General features: G+C 51.8%; 1 protein-coding gene across 10 annotated transcripts in view; it reads left to right on the top strand.

The window, feature by feature from the left end:
• DLC1 (DLC1 Rho GTPase activating protein) overlaps positions 1–15,083 on the top strand; it is a 515,079-nt gene that overhangs the window by 496,939 nt on the left and 3,057 nt on the right. For 9 of the 10 annotated variants that reach the window (XM_070068489.1, XM_051832521.2, XM_051832520.2 and 6 more), the window contains 9 exons: positions 140–1,563; positions 2,457–2,633; positions 6,414–6,573; positions 6,698–6,896; positions 9,362–9,575; positions 10,949–11,063; positions 12,318–12,536; positions 13,257–13,474; positions 14,568–14,741. In XM_070068489.1, the coding sequence (XP_069924590.1) occupies positions 140–1,563; positions 2,457–2,633; positions 6,414–6,573; positions 6,698–6,896; positions 9,362–9,575; positions 10,949–11,063; positions 12,318–12,536; positions 13,257–13,474; positions 14,568–14,741 (2,900 nt within the window). Of the gene's footprint in view, positions 1–139; positions 1,564–2,456; positions 2,634–6,413; positions 6,574–6,697; positions 6,897–9,361; positions 9,576–10,948; positions 11,064–12,317; positions 12,592–12,630; positions 13,223–13,256; positions 13,475–14,567; positions 14,742–15,083 lie in introns of those variants that run through there. The other variant, XM_070068491.1, reaches the window with a different exon arrangement.

Below are 15,083 nucleotides of genomic sequence, written 5' to 3' on the forward strand. Positions count from 1 at the left end.
TTATTATTTTAAAAAAATGAGATGAAGATAGGGAGGGGCTAATGGACAGTCTTCCGGCTACCTGGCCCTTAGCAGGTGCCCCGCTGCCCACTCTCTGCAGGTCCCAGAGTGAATGGCTCCTTTCTTTCTGTCTTTGCAGAGTGAGGATTCTGACGAAGATGAGCCTTGTGCAATAAGTGGCAAGTGGACCTTCCAGAGGGACAGCAAGAGGTGGTCCCGGCTTGAAGAGTTTGATGTCTTTTCTCCAAAGCAGGACCCCATCCCCGGCTCCCCAGACGACTCGCAGCTGCAGATTGCGGCGAGCCACGAGAGCGTGCTGACCGCCCTCAGCGAGCGCCACGAGGTGTCTTCCGTCCGTAGCCTCAGCAGCACCAGCAGCCTCCCCACCCCTGGGCCCCACAGCGCCGACGCCACCACGCCCCGGACCAACTCCGCCATCAGCATCTGCTCCTCGGGCAACTTCAATGGCAACGACGACTCTTTCTGCAGCCTGCCCTCGCCCAAGGAGCTGTCCAGCTTCAGCTTCAGCCTGAAGGGCCACGAGAAGAACGCCAAGTCCAAGACGCGGAGTCTGCTGAAACGCATGGAGAGCTTGAAGCTCAAGGGCTCGCACCACGGCAAGCACAAAGCGCCGTCCAAGCTGGGGCTCATCATCAGCGGGCCCATCCTGCAGGAGGGCGTGGACGAGGAGAAGCTGAAGCAGCTCAACTGCGTGGAGATCTCCGCCCTCAACGGCAACCACATCAGCGTCCCCATGGTACGGAAGAGGAGCGTGTCCAGCTCTACGCAGACCAGCAGCAGCAGCAGCCAATCGGAGACCAGCAGCGCCGTGAGCACGCCCAGCCCCGTCACCAGGACCCGCAGCCTCAGTGCCTGCAACAAGCGGGTGGGCATGTATTTAGAGGGCTTTGACCCTTTCAATCAGTCCACATTCAACAACGTCATGGAGCAGAACTTCAAGAACCGCGAGAGCTACCCCGAGGACACGGTGTTCTATATCCCCGAGGACCACAAGCCTGGCACCTTCCCCAAGGCCCTTTCCAATGGCAGTTTCTCCCCGGCCGGGAGTAACAGCTCCGTGAACTGGAGGACCGGAAGCTTCCACGGCCCTGGCCATATCAGCCTGAGGAGGGAAAACAGCAGTGACAACCCCAAGGACCTGAAGAGGCGCAACTCCTCCAGCTCTGTGAGTAGCCGCCTCAGTATCTACGACAACGTGCCCGGCTCCATCCTGTATTCCAGCTCCGGGGACCTGGCCGACCTGGAGAACGAGGACCTCTTCCCCGAGCTGGACGACATCCTCTACCACGTGAAAGGCATGCAGCGGATCGTCAACCAGTGGTCCGAGAAGTTTTCAGACGAGGGTGACTCCGATTCCGCCCTGGACTCGGTCTCTCCCTGCCCGTCCTCTCCAAAGCAGATACACCTGGACGTGGACCATGACCGAACCACGCCCAGTGACCTGGACAGCACCGGCAACTCCCTGAATGAGCCTGAAGAGCCTTCTGATGTCCCGGAAAGAAGGGATTCTGGGGTTGGGGCTTCCCTGACCAGGTGCAGTAGGTAGGGGCTTTTTCTCCTCCCTCCAGCCCGGGGATGGGGGTCAGAAGGGGCTGCTGTGGTTTGCTCGGTAGGAGCACATGCGCTTAAATAAGTGTGGCGTCCATAGCTGTAGAAACTCTGCAGGGAAGTGTTGGGCCAGGAAGTCCCCATAAGGAACAGGTGCAGAGTGTCCGTGGGGGAAGACGAAAAAGTGCTACAGCTGAAGGGTGGTGGTCGCACAGCGGTGTGTGTGGATGGACAGCACCCCGAACTGTTAGAGTGGTGCATTGCATCTTCTGCACTGTTGGCTCCATAGCCATGCAGGTTCTGCATGTAGAGAGCCATCCAGCCACGGGTCAGGAATATATTTGGTGAAAACACAGAGTTGTGTCTGTATTACATGGGTACGCTTTTTCCTCCTGTCATTCCCTAAGCATGCAGGGTTATGACTAATCATATAGCATCTGCATGATATTAGATATTGTAAGGAATCTAGAGATGATTTAAAGCAAGGGAACCTTTTCTCTGCCAGTAGTCATTTGGGTTTTTACAACATCATTCGTGAGCTGTACAAAACTTACCAACTTAAAAATTAGGCTGCTGTAGATGGGTTGAGTTTCCAGTCCCGTCTCTGCCTTGGCAAGGCCAGACCAGAGGATTTTGAGAGCCTTCCACAGCCAATGGGCTGAACCCCACGCTTGAGCTCAGGAAGGCATGCAGGAGAAGGGTGGAGGTCAGGCAAATGCAGTGCCATTCTTTATAGTTGACTTGAGCCTCCGAGGATCCTTGCCTCCTCGCCAGTTCCATACCGAGAAACAACCGTGTTTTACCACAGGGGAGAAGAGACTGGCATGGAAACTGATGTTGCTGATGTCACGTGGACGTACTGAAAAGGTTTTGCTCTGCCCTCCCAGGCACAGGCTAAGGTGGCACAGCTTCCAGAGCTCCCATCGGCCGAGCCTGAACTCCATGGCACTGCAGATCAACTGCCAGTCCGTGGCCCAGATGAACCTGCTGCAGAAGTACTCGCTCCTAAAGTTAACGGCCCTGCTGGAGAAATACACACCTTCTAACAAGCATGGCTTCAGCTGGTAAGTGTTGAAACTGCTCAGAGAGCTGTGATTGAAAATGCTGTCAGCTCCTTGAGGCTGTCCCAACACCAAGCGTGTTCCATCCTGTGTGAATATCTGTGTCGTGCTTGGACAGTCAGTCTCCACATCCTTGAGGACACAGTTAATACTGCTTAAGGGCCAGGCGTTTTGTCTGGTGGAGAAGAGGCTGGTTAGGGAACGTGGGTTCAGTGCCTGGAACTGGCTCCTGACTCCAGCTGCCTGCTAATGCAGACCCTGGGAAGCAGTGATTGACAGCTCAAGTAGTTGGGTTGCTGCCACCCACGTGGGAGACCTGGATTGAGCTCCCAGCTCCAGCCTGGCCTGTTCTCTCATTGTGGTCATTTGGGGAGTGAACCAGTAGCTGAGCACTCTCTCTAGTAACAGATTTTTAAAAAATACTGCTTTAGCCACTGTGGTTTAGAGAATTATCAGCAGGGTTAGTTGTTTGAGTTTTCAGGTCTCATGTGGGTGAGATGCATTACTTTTTTTGGAAAGGTAGAGTGGTGGAAAAGGGAAGATCTTCCACTCTCTGGCTCACTCCCTAAATGGCTGCAATGGGTAAGGCCCGAGCCAGGAGCTTCTTTCTGGCCTCCCCGGTGGGTGTAGGTACCCAAGGACTTGAGTCATCTGCTGCTTTCCTAGGCATATTAGCCAGGAGCAGGATTGGAAATGGAGCAGCCGGGACTTGAAATGGCACCTACAAGGGATGCCGGCATTACAGGCAGCGGCCCAACCCCTTTGGCCACAACGCCGGCCCCAAGATGTATTACTTTTGCATCACATAGTGCAAGCTTCCTTCCCAGAAGTAGAGGTAACCCACTACAGATAAATATGAGAGTACTTCAGCAAGTTTATGGAAAATGGGCTTAAAACATTATTTGTTGGGCCAGCGCTATGGCTCACTTGGTTAATCCTCCACCTGCAGTGCTGGCATCCCATATGGGCACCGGGTTCTAGTCCCCGTTGCTCCTCTTCCAGTCCAGCTCTCTGCTGTGGCTCGGGAAGGCAGTGGAGGATGGCCCAAGTGCTTGGGCCCTGTACCCACATGGGAGACCAGGAGGAAGCACCTGGCTTCTGCCTTCAGATCAGCGCAGTACCAGCTGTAGCGCCCATTTGGGGAGTGAACCAATGGAAGGAAGACCTTTCTCTCTGTCTCACTGTTTATAACTCTACCTGTCAAATTAAAAAAAAAAAAAAAAGACAAACTAAAGAACGATGGAATGTATTGGGTAGATTGTTAGTGCTTCTCAAAAATGCAGCCTTGAATGTGTGTAACGTGAGATGCAAACTGTTAGGCTAGGGAAGTCGTGGACATGACCTCATCTGTGTCTGTCTTAGTTCTTCCACGGTCAGTGCAGAGCCACATCTCAGTGTGTGTTGTAGTGGCAGCTGAGTGTCCTTAAGTCTTTTCACTAACCTCGGTATGATTGTCCCGTTACACAATGGCTGTTTTGTTTACAAACGGAGAAGCAGCCGCCCATCGCATGGTAGGCTCTGTAACACACCAGAGGTGCTGGAGACAGTAGCCAGGCAGGGTCCCCGTTCCCTCTCTGGCTCCTCCCCTCCTCCGTATGCAGAGCGACTTTGACTTTAGCATCAAGGCACCTCCTGTTCAAAGGCTGTTATTATGTGAGCCTTGCTAAATACAGGAGTTGTTTGTTCTGAATGACAGAAATAAGTATTGACCGGTTTATCCCCCACATGCTTCGGATTCTCCGTGGGGATCGTAATGTGTTCTCTGCGCATTCCGCCGCTGGGCCTTGCTCCGCTGACAAAGCGAGCATTGTGCACACGTACAGCCGCAATACCGTGCACTTGACTGTATGGAAATATGAATTTGGCGCTGCCCCGGAACCAGGGCTATAAACAGTAACGTGTGGACGTCGGAGGCACTGGTGAGCCACAGCGCTCCGGCTTTGCAGGGCTCCTCCCTGCTCAGAGTCCCTGCTGGCTATTTAAAACTGCATATTTTGCATTCCCCTTGCCGAGCGGCACCCCCCCTGCCCACCAAACCCTCAAGAATCTCCTAGTCCATCGGTCTTCTGGAGTTCTGGCCAGTTTTGCCAGTGAGTCAAAACCCAACGTAAAAGCCTTGCACTGTGGGATCCGTGGAGCAGGGAAGAAATTCCGTCCAGAGTCCTCTTCCTGTGTAGCCTTGCCCTTTCTCATCCCATTTGGAGAGGTCACTTGTAGAGATGAAATGTCTGCTTGCTGGTCTAAATGCATGACATGGGTTTCCTGCTGTGTGGTGCTCTGCTGGGGGTGGGCCTGATTTCAGGACCCCAGGGAGCCTGGGGCAGGCTCACAAAACCCCCATTGTTCCTTTTCTGTCTTCCTTTAGAAGCCTAAAGATGTTATATTCTCCAGGGTCATCGGCAGGCGAATTTATTTTGACTTGGGGTCATTGACTGTTGAGCTCTGGAGTTGGTTCTCATTATGTTAGCCCAGCCTGGTGTATTTGTGTATTTGCTGTTTTCTCATCATCCAGCCCTGCCTGAACCTTTGCACCCTAAAGCCATGGGTCTCATCAAGAACCCAGAGTGGTTCCTTTCCCAGGACAAAAAGAAACTTGCTTTTCAGACTCGATTAGTAGCACCTAATTGAGGTGTTTCATCTTGTTTTCTGCTTCTGTTGCTTCCTCTACCACTGGTTTTTTGTTTTTGTTTTTGGTTTGTTTGTTTGTTTTAAGATTAATGTATTTATTTGAAAGGCAGACAGAGAGAAAGGAGGAAAGGAGTAGAGAGGGACAGAGAGCTCTTCTATCCACTGGTTCACTCCCCAAATGACCAAGCTGAAGCCAGGAGCCAGGTGCTTCTTCTGGGCCTCCCACATGGGTGCAGGGGCCCACGCCAAGCCATCTTCCACTGCCTTCCCAGGTACATTGGCAAGGAGCTGGATCAGAAGTGGAGCAGCTGGGACTTGCCGGCACCGCAGGCAGAGGCTTAACCTTCTACACCACGGCGCCAGCCCCCTCCTCCACTGTTTTATAAGGGAGTTCACTAGCTCCCTTAAGACTATAGGCCTGGAGTCAGCATTGTGGCACAGCAGGGTACGCTTCTGTCTGCATCACAGGCATACCGTATAAGTCCCAGCTGCTTCACTTCCGATCCAGTTCCCCACTGGTGCGCCTAGGAAAGCAGTAGATAGTGGCCCAAGAACTTGGGTCCCTCCCACCTATGTGGGAGACCCAGGTAAAGCTCCTGGCTCCTGGCCCAGCCCCAGCTTTTGGGGCCACTTGGGGAATGAACCAGCAGACGGAAGATCTTTCTCTGCAGTTGCCTTTCAAATAAAGATAATTTAAAAAAAAAAAAAAGAATATAGTTAATGTGAATCCTATCCCACTGTAGTAATAAATAGTAACTACTCAGTCTCGGATACCTAAACCAAAAAAAAAAAAAAAAAAAAAAAAAAAAAAGACCATAGACCCCTAATTCTCGAGGGTACTGCAAGGACAGCCTCACCGAGGCAATGGGCAATGTGGGTGGGCCCCTTGGTCCCAGTTCTGTCCAGTAGAACAGCCTGTGATGGAGGGAGGGGATGGTCTGCATTGCCCAGTCCACTGTGGCCACTGGTGGCTAGTGAGCACTTGGACGTGGCTGGTACAACCCAAGGAGCCGAAACGGTCATTTGATTTTGTCCAGCTTCACGTAGCCCTGGGATTAGCATGGTCTTGGAGCCCTCAGAGTTTACCTGCTGAGGAGGACAAGTACTAACAGGCGAGTGAACCCGTCTCCTGTGGCCCCCGTGTTCTTTAAACAGGGCTGTGCCCAAGTTCATGAAAAGGATCAAGGTTCCAGACTACAAGGACCGGAGTGTGTTCGGGGTCCCTCTGACGGTGAACGTGCAGCGTACAGGACAACCCCTGCCTCAGAGCATCCAGCAGGCCATGCGCTACCTCCGAAACCATTGTCTGGACCAGGTGAGCCTGCAGGGGTCCTGCTTAGCGACGGGGGCGCAGACCCCTGCTCCTCCCAGTCTTGTGGTGAACACGCTGTTTGCATCCCAGCACTTAATGCCTCGTTTTGTTCTGTTCCTTCCGACAGGTGGGGCTCTTCAGGAAATCTGGTGTCAAGTCCCGCATTCAGGCGCTGCGCCAGATGAATGAGAGCGCCGTAGACTGTGTCAGCTACGAAGGGCAGTCTGCCTACGATGTGGCAGACATGTTGAAGCAGTATTTTCGAGATCTTCCTGAGCCACTGATGACAAACAAACTCTCAGAAACCTTTCTACAGATCTACCAGTGTAAGTGTTCTTTTAAACAAAATAATAAGAGAGAGATCTTCCAACCACTGCTTCCCTCCTCAAAGGCCTGCCATAGCCCCGGCTACAGGGCTGGGCAGAAACCAGGGACCAGGAACTCAATCGGGGTCTCCCACGTGGGTGGCGGGGACCCAGCCGCTTGAGTGCTCAGCTGTTCTTTCCTTGGACACACATGAGCAGGAAGCTGAACTTGGGAGCAGAGCCAGGACTCGAACCCAGGCACTCCCATATGGAATGCGGGCATCCCAGGCAGCAGCTTAACCATGGCGCCGAATGCCTGCTCCTAGAAGTATTTGATGTTAAGACTGTTGGCACTGGGGTGAAGCAGGACCAATCGAAGCTCTGGGCTTCCTTTAAAGTCATCCTTCTGACAACAGGGCCTTGTGGTGACCTCTGGGAAGCACATGTCGTCGAGTCTTTCCCTGCCCCGTTGTTTGTGGAACACATTTCTGTGTACTTACTGCCAGACACAAAAATAAATGTCCCTCTTCGCTATCGGTTCCTGATTCCTGAAGGAGTTGTACGTTTTGCAGTTTGTCCTTTTGTTCGTTTCTACAGCAGTGTTACCCGAGAGGCTGAGATAGAGAGCAGGTACCGAGATCCCTGTCTCTGGCCACCTTGTCTGGAAATCTCAGTGGCTTCACGTCCCCGCAGCAGGGCTGTTGTATTTAAAATTTCACAGGTGTCTGTGTGTTTTATCCTGCCGTAAAATGCATAAATAATCTCTTTCTGTTATTCATCCCAGTCTCTGCCAGAAATACTTGGGAAAACAATACCCATGCCCTTCTCACTTTTAAGTAAAGCTTAAAGCAAACAGTTGTCTAAATTAATGATCAAGATCAGGCTCATAGCTTTCCCAGCCGCGTGTTTTCCTTGGCGCGATGTGGTATGGCAGCAGTGTAACTTAAAAGCAGCTTCTCGCTTCTCTTAGTGCTCAGTAGAACTGGCGCAAGGGCCCTTGTTTTATGAGAAATGGAACTGGTCTGGATTATTTCATTATTGGTTTCATCCTTTCATATTTTGTGAAAACACAGGTCACATTTTCCCCACCAAGGTATTTGTTATGTGTTGTAACCATGGAGCTGTTTAATCAGTCGGTCCTATGGAGCTACACTGAAGTGACTTGCTTTTTCCACCGCATGCTTTTTTCAAAGATTTGCCCAGTGAAGGAGACTGGAAGGTTAGGTTCAGCGTTTTCTCCATGTAAATTATTTTGTGAGATTATTTGCATTTCTCTATACGTGCATATTTATGTGCATTTTAATAATAATCACCTCTGGTAGACAGTCTTAGACTTCAGTTATTATTTAAATGGACTGAATATTTTAGCAACTTACTTTGCCCATTTCAAGAATGAACAGATTGGTTAAAGTTATGAAATATCCCCAAAGATACTGAACAGTTTTGTTCCATAGGCTCAGAGGTCTCAGTTCTGATCCTCTTGTACATATATGAATTTTTCATTGAAACATTGTCCAAATATAAATTTTTCATTAAGTATATAGTGATTTCAATAACTAGGATTTGTAAATTAAGGGATTTTTAAAGAGTGTTTAGGTATGGGGGTTTGGCCTGTCTTACATCAGAGTTACTTGGGTTTGATACCCAGCTCTGACTCCAGACTCCAGCTTCCTGGTAATGGAGACCCCTGGGAGGCAGCAGTGATGGTTTTAAGTGATTGGGTTCCTGCCACTCACGTGGGAGACCTAGATGGAGTTCCTGGCTTTGGCATTTACAGAACGCAGACGCTAATAGCAATGTTCTCTTTCTCTCAGTGTTTCTTTTCTCTGTCTCTCTGCCTCTAAAATAAATTTTCTTTTAAAATTTTTTTTCAAAGTTCTTAGAAGTCTTTTCTATAAAGTGAAAGAGCAGACATCCTGCAGAGGTGAACTCTGAGATAGGTTTAAAGTTGTTCACTCCTGGAGTGGCACAGAAGGTTAAGCCACTGCCTGTAACACCAACATCCCATAAGGGATCTGGTTTGAGCCCCAGCTGCTCCACTTCCATTCCAGCTTCCTGCTAATGTGCCTGGGAAGCAGCAGATGATGGCTCAAGTGCTTGGGCCCCTGCACCGGTGTGGGAGACGTGGCTGGAGTTCAGGCTTCTGACTTTGGCCTGGCCTTGTGTGAGTTATTGCAGCTGTTTGGGGGGTAAACCAGTGAATGAAAGATCGTGTGTGTGTGTGTGTGTGTGTCTCCCTTCCTCTCTGCAACTCTGCCTTATAATAAGTAAATACATTTTAAAAAATTTTCAAATTGTTCAGTCCTCCCCAAGGCAGGACTGCCTGTGGGTGGGAAGCTGGTGGCAGTCCACAGCCCTTCCCTTGCTGACCTCTAGTGGGCGCTCTGCACACTCGTTCATTGGGGCGAGGCGGTTGATGTCATCTTTGCTTTGGGACCACGTGTGGGGAAGCACCGCACTGATGGGGCGATGCTGGTGTCGCGCAGATGTGCCCAAGGAGCAGCGCCTCCAGGCCATCAAGGCCGCCATCATGCTGCTGCCGGACGAGAACCGGGAGGTCCTGCAGACCCTTCTGTATTTCCTGAGCGATGTCACAGCATCCGTGAAAGAAAACCAGATGACGCCCACCAACCTGGCCGTGTGCTTAGCGCCCTCCCTCTTCCACCTCAACACCCTGAAGAGAGAGAACTCGTCTCCAAGGTAGGGCAGGGCGGGAGGGTGGGCCTAGGTGGTCCTCAGACTGAGCAGCCCACCGTTCCTCCTGGGGCTGTCACTATGGCTTTGCTGGGTTCCTACCCGAAATAGGCCACCTCCCTGGCTTCTGCCAACTTCACTTCAGCCCCAAGGGCATCACTGTCTAAGACAACCTGGTTCCCTCGAAGATAGGAGAGGGAGCACTCTGGGGTGGCCATTGCCACAGCAGGTATCACTGGGGCAAGACCAGTGATGTCATCATGATGATGTCATCGTCATAGTGTCATCATGCCTCTGCTAGCAAAGGAAACTGAACAGGGACACTAAGGCCTGTGCGTGGTCAGGGGCCCGGTTTCTGGTCGTTCCCCTAGCTGAAGAGAAGGTTCTGGGAGTCTTTTTTCCATTGGAGGAGAATGAGGCTTGAGCAGTTGCTTGCCTTTTTTTTGGGGGGGGGGGGGCAGAGTTAGACAGTGAGAGAGAGAGACAGAAAGGTCTTCCTTCTGTTAGTTCACTCCCCTAATGGCCGCTCCAGCCGGCGCTGCACCGATCTGAAGCCAGGAGCCAGGTGCTTCCTCCTGGTCTCCCATGCGGGTGCAGGGCCCAAGCACTTGGGCCATCCTCCACTGCCTTCCCGGGCCACAGCAGAGAGCTGGACTGGAAGAGGAGCAACCGGGACAGAATCCGGTGCCCCATAAGTGTATTTTGGCGCAAACCATGTTTGCAATTCGTGCAGTTTGTCATTTTAAAAAGTGCACAGGAAATACATATTATGGAAAAATTACGCGTGGATTTCAAAAAAGTTTAAACTTATCTATCGGTAGCTTTTCCACAAACTTTTTGAAGTCACCGCCTGTCGCCCAGCTAGAGATGGGGGCCTGGTTGTGCTGGTTGAAGTTAGCCCTGCTTCTGAAAGGCTGTGATGCTCAGATGGTAGCCTACTGGGGCCTCCTCAGCCTTTAATGGGATAGAGAACTGGAGGTGAGCAGATGCCAGAGTTCAGATAAGCTTAAAACAAAACCTCTGGGAAACAATAGATTTACCCCTCGCTTGTAGGAGGGGCCCCTGTTTACCTAACAGGTACCATTAGCAGCTCCCAGCTTCCCCTGGCTCCCACTGCGCACACAGGGCCCTGTTTAAAATAGGAACCTAGTTAGCAAGCCGGCTTTAAGTAGCCTGGATCTCATTAAAAGCAGGTCTCTTTAATGTTTTCTTTATGTGTTGTTGATAAAACTCTGAGAACTCTGGCAACCGCAGTCAAAAGCTCTCTTGAACCACTTAACAACAGATAGGCCCCAGCGAAACAGTTCGCTTGATCCGTACCTGGGTTGAAAGTGTTTGAAACACTTGAATCATTCCCTTCTCCGACTCCTTCTACCTAGAGTAATGCAGCGTAAACAGAGTGTGGGCAAACCGGATCAGAAGGATTTGAATGAGAACTTAGCTGCCACTCAAGGTCTGGCCCACATGATTGCCGAGTGCAAGAAGCTCTTCCAGGTAAGGCGCTGGGAAGGAGGTGGAGGTGGAAGTGGAGGTGGTGGAGGTGGAGGTGGAGGTGGTGGAGGTGGAGGTGGTGGAGGTGGAGGTGGAGGTGGAGGTGGTGGAGGTGGAGGTGGTGGAGGTGGAAGTGGAGGTGGAGGTGTGCAGGGACTGAATTGGGCTTGAGGCTGGTTCACACCTGACAGGAAGAACCTCTCCCAGCTGGAGATGGCATACACTAGTGTCCTGAGGATGTCTCACTTGGACATATGGATAAACTCAGAGTTCATGTCTAATGAAATTGCCTGCTTCATATCCCTGTACTTAAAATGCCAGCGCAATACATTGTCTGGAACGAAAAATCTGTGAAGGAGAAAGTGGCCTGGATCGATACTCTCATTTTTCAAAAATGAACACCTTACCCAAGAATAAGTGGGGTTTTTTGTTTGTTTGTTTTTGGTTTATTTAATTTGAAAGGCAGCATGAAAGAGAGAGCGGGAGAGACAGAGAGAGAGAGAGTGAGGTCTTCCATCTGCTGGTTCATTCCCCAGATGGCCGCAATGGCTGATGGTGGTCCAGGAGCTGGGAGCCTGGAACTCCATCTGGGTTCCCACATGGGTGGTAGGGGCCCATGTACTTGAGCCTTCTTCTGCTGCTTTCCCAGGTGCATTAGCAGGGAGTTGGATTGGAGGCAGAGCAACAGGGACTTGAACTGGCACTCTGATTTGAAATGCTGGCACCTCAAGCAGTGGCTTGACCCTCTCTGCCACAACCCTGGCCCTGAAAATGAGTTTTTAAAGTCACCTTCATGAAGGTGGTCTGTTTCTTTTTTTATGTATTTATTTATTTATTTATTTGAAAGTCGAAGTTACACAGAGAGAAGGAGAGAGAGGGAGAGACAGAGAGAGAGAGGTCTTCCATCCACTGGTTTACTCCCCAATTGGCTGCAATGGCCAGAGCTGCGCCAATCCGAAGCCAGGAGCCAGGAGCTTCCTCCGGGTCTCCCACACGGGTGCAGAGGCCCAAGGACTTGGGCCATCTTCTACTGCTTTCCCAGGCCATGGCGGAGAGCTGGATAGGAAGTGGAGCAGCCGGCGCCCATATGGAACGCCTGCACCACAGGCGGCAGCTTTACCCGCCATGCCACAGCACCGGTCCCAGAGGTGGTCTGTTTCTATCCCCGTGACAGTCTCTACCCTGCACTTCAGCTGTTGGACACTGAGAAACACGTGCAGGTGAGCTCACCTGCTGTGCCCCTCGTGCGCCTCACAGGTTCCCGAGGAAATGAGCCGGTGTCGGAATTCCTATACGGAGCAAGAGCTGAAGCCGCTCACGCTGGAAGCACTGGGACGCCTGGGTAGCGAGGAGGCCGCTGACTACAAGCACTTCCTCCAGGACTGCATGGACAGCCTGTTCAAAGAGATCAAGGAGAAGTTTAAAGGGTGGGTCAGCCACCCCACCGCTGAACAGGCCGAGCTGTCCTACAAGAAGGTGAGTCTTCGCCCTGGGGTTGGCCAGTGGAGCTGGACATCTGGGGCATCTGGGGGTAGCCCAGGCCCTTCTGTCTAGTAGAGCTGAGCTGCAGGTGACTCAGAGCCCCTGAGTCAGGGCGGGTGCCACGGGTGAGGACGGGCAGTCCTCTAACCCAGGAGGGAGGTTCACACTGCTTCTGGGGAGATCCCTGGGTCCCACGGCATCACCCTGGAGTTCCCCGGAGCATTTCACTCACGGTGTCGCACTTATGGGCATCTTACGGCAGGCACAGTTCTCTCCGTAAACTGGGTCAGGAGCCCCCTGTGCTCTCCTGTGCTCTTAGTCCGTCTGCGCTCAGCCTCTTGGTGAGCAGGAGGCAGGAGCGCCTCGGGGAGAAGTCAGCTGGTGAGGACGGAAAGCCCCTTCCGGGGCACAGGCGTCCAGCCTGGCTCAGCGTGCTGGACCCACGGGCAGCGCTGCCGCTGTCACTGTTGCCACCATCCCAAGCAGAAACAGTGAGATCCGTGGGGTGGCCATGCTGGCTTTGGGGTGTGTGGTCTTCATTCCGTTCACCCTGCTGGGGACCCAGGAGTCATGCAATGCTTTTGACCAGACCTGACCCCAGCTATTCTGTCGCCCTTCTGGCTCTCTCTTGAACAAACTCAGGGAGCGCAGTGCCCAGGTCTAGGAGTGTAGGGATTGTCTTAGCACTGAGCCATGGATGCTCCCTCCTCATAGGTGAGTGAAGGACCCCCTCTGAGGCTTTGGAGGGCAACCATCGAAGTCCCTGCTGCACCTGAGGACATCTTAAAGCGCCTGCTGAAGGAGCAGCACCTCTGGGACGTAGACCTGTTGGATTCAAAAGTGATTGAAACCCTGGACAGCCAAACAGAAATTTACCAGTATGTGCAAAACAGCATGGCGCCCCACCCTGCCCGGGACTACGTTGTGTTGAGGTAAGAGCTCCCAGATGGTTGGCAGCAGGGGCGGCATTGAGCCTGCTCAGATGCGTGGGTTTTCGTTTTCTTTTTAATGCGCCAAAATCTTTTAATTCTGTTCTCCACGAACTTTTTGAAGGACGCTCTTACGTCACACTGCACCTTACGAGACGGCAGTGTTATGTAAAACAGAACGCGTGCCCTCAGAAAAATAACGCAGTCTCCTACGCACACAGGCCCCACCTGCTTTGACTCCAGCAGTACTTTGCTCACTGAAAATGGTTCCCCTCTGGGCCCTGAGCTCAGACAGACAGGCACATTCAAATGTGGCTGCTCTCTGGTCGCGGAGTTTTGCCCCTTTTAGGAGAGATTTTCTCATTAGAAACAGCTAGCAAGTCAGTGAGCCAGGAAATAACATTTGGATCCCAAGTGAGATGTGGTCAAGGCTGACTTATGTAATCCGTAAAATCTTTGAGGAAAGTCACTTTTTTTTTCATTAAAGATTGATTCAGAGTTGGGGAAAAGGGGAGTAGGCAGGGGCAGGGGGCAGATCTTCCCCCACTGGTTCACTGCAGGTCTGGGCCAGGGTGAGTCCAGGAGCTGGGAACTCCATGCTGGTCTCCCAGGTGGGTGACAGGGTCCCCAGGACTTGGACCATCTTCTGCTGCCTTCCCAGGCGCATTAGCAGGGGCCTGGATAATATGTGAAGCAGCTGGGACTCAAACCAGCACTGCAAGTGACAGCTTAACTCACCGCACCAGCCGCAGGGTCACGTGATGTGTCCAGAACTTTGCAAACACAGCACTGTTCCTTTGCGTGCCCGCGTTCACATTTTTGTGAAACAAAATGGTTGTCAGCTGCATTTGAGATTGGTTCTGTTTTTGAAGAGGTGACTGTACACGTTACGCTCTGTAGGCATGGCTCGGTGCAGAATGACTCCCCCAGGAGTCTGGGGACAGTGGTTAAGGGGCTGCCACTTACCCAGGCCTGGGTCACACGGCCTGAGCCCTGGGCCTGGCCCAGCAGCTGCCACTTGTAGGAGTGGGGCAGCATTTTCCATCTGGCTTCCAGGAAATCCCATCTTTTTCTCTTCCTGGTTTTGCCTTTGCAGAACGTGGAGAACTAATTTACCTAAAGGAGCCTGTGCCCTGCTACTCACCTCCGTGGACCACGACCGGGCAGCTGTAGTGGGCGTGAGGGTTAATGTGCTCTTATCCAGGTATTTGATGGAACCCTGCGGGCCAGGAAAATCCAAACTCACCTACATGTGCAGAGCTGACCTGAGGTACGTTCCGATCCTGACTTTCTGACGTGTTGAGATGCAGGCTTTGTATCTGCTACTCAGCATAGCCGCTTAAGTGACCACAGACAGCACCATATACAGGGGCTGCATGAAGACAGGTGCTTGTGGGTAACACCATTGTGTTCTTTGCTTGTTCAGGCACCACTTCCTGCTTTGGACCCCTTAGGAAATGGGACACTAATGCAGTATGAATAAGGTGGTTGTGCCATGAATTTGAAGCCACAGGAAATGATGTATTCTGTACCTTTGAACTAGCAAGCAGATGTTTCTTATTTTACCTTCAGAGGCATTTGAAGAGTGTGACATGCGCTTTAACAGCTGATT

Source organism: Oryctolagus cuniculus, chromosome 2, assembly GCF_964237555.1.
Source record: "Oryctolagus cuniculus chromosome 2, mOryCun1.1, whole genome shotgun sequence".
NCBI lineage: Eukaryota > Metazoa > Chordata > Mammalia > Lagomorpha > Leporidae > Oryctolagus > Oryctolagus cuniculus.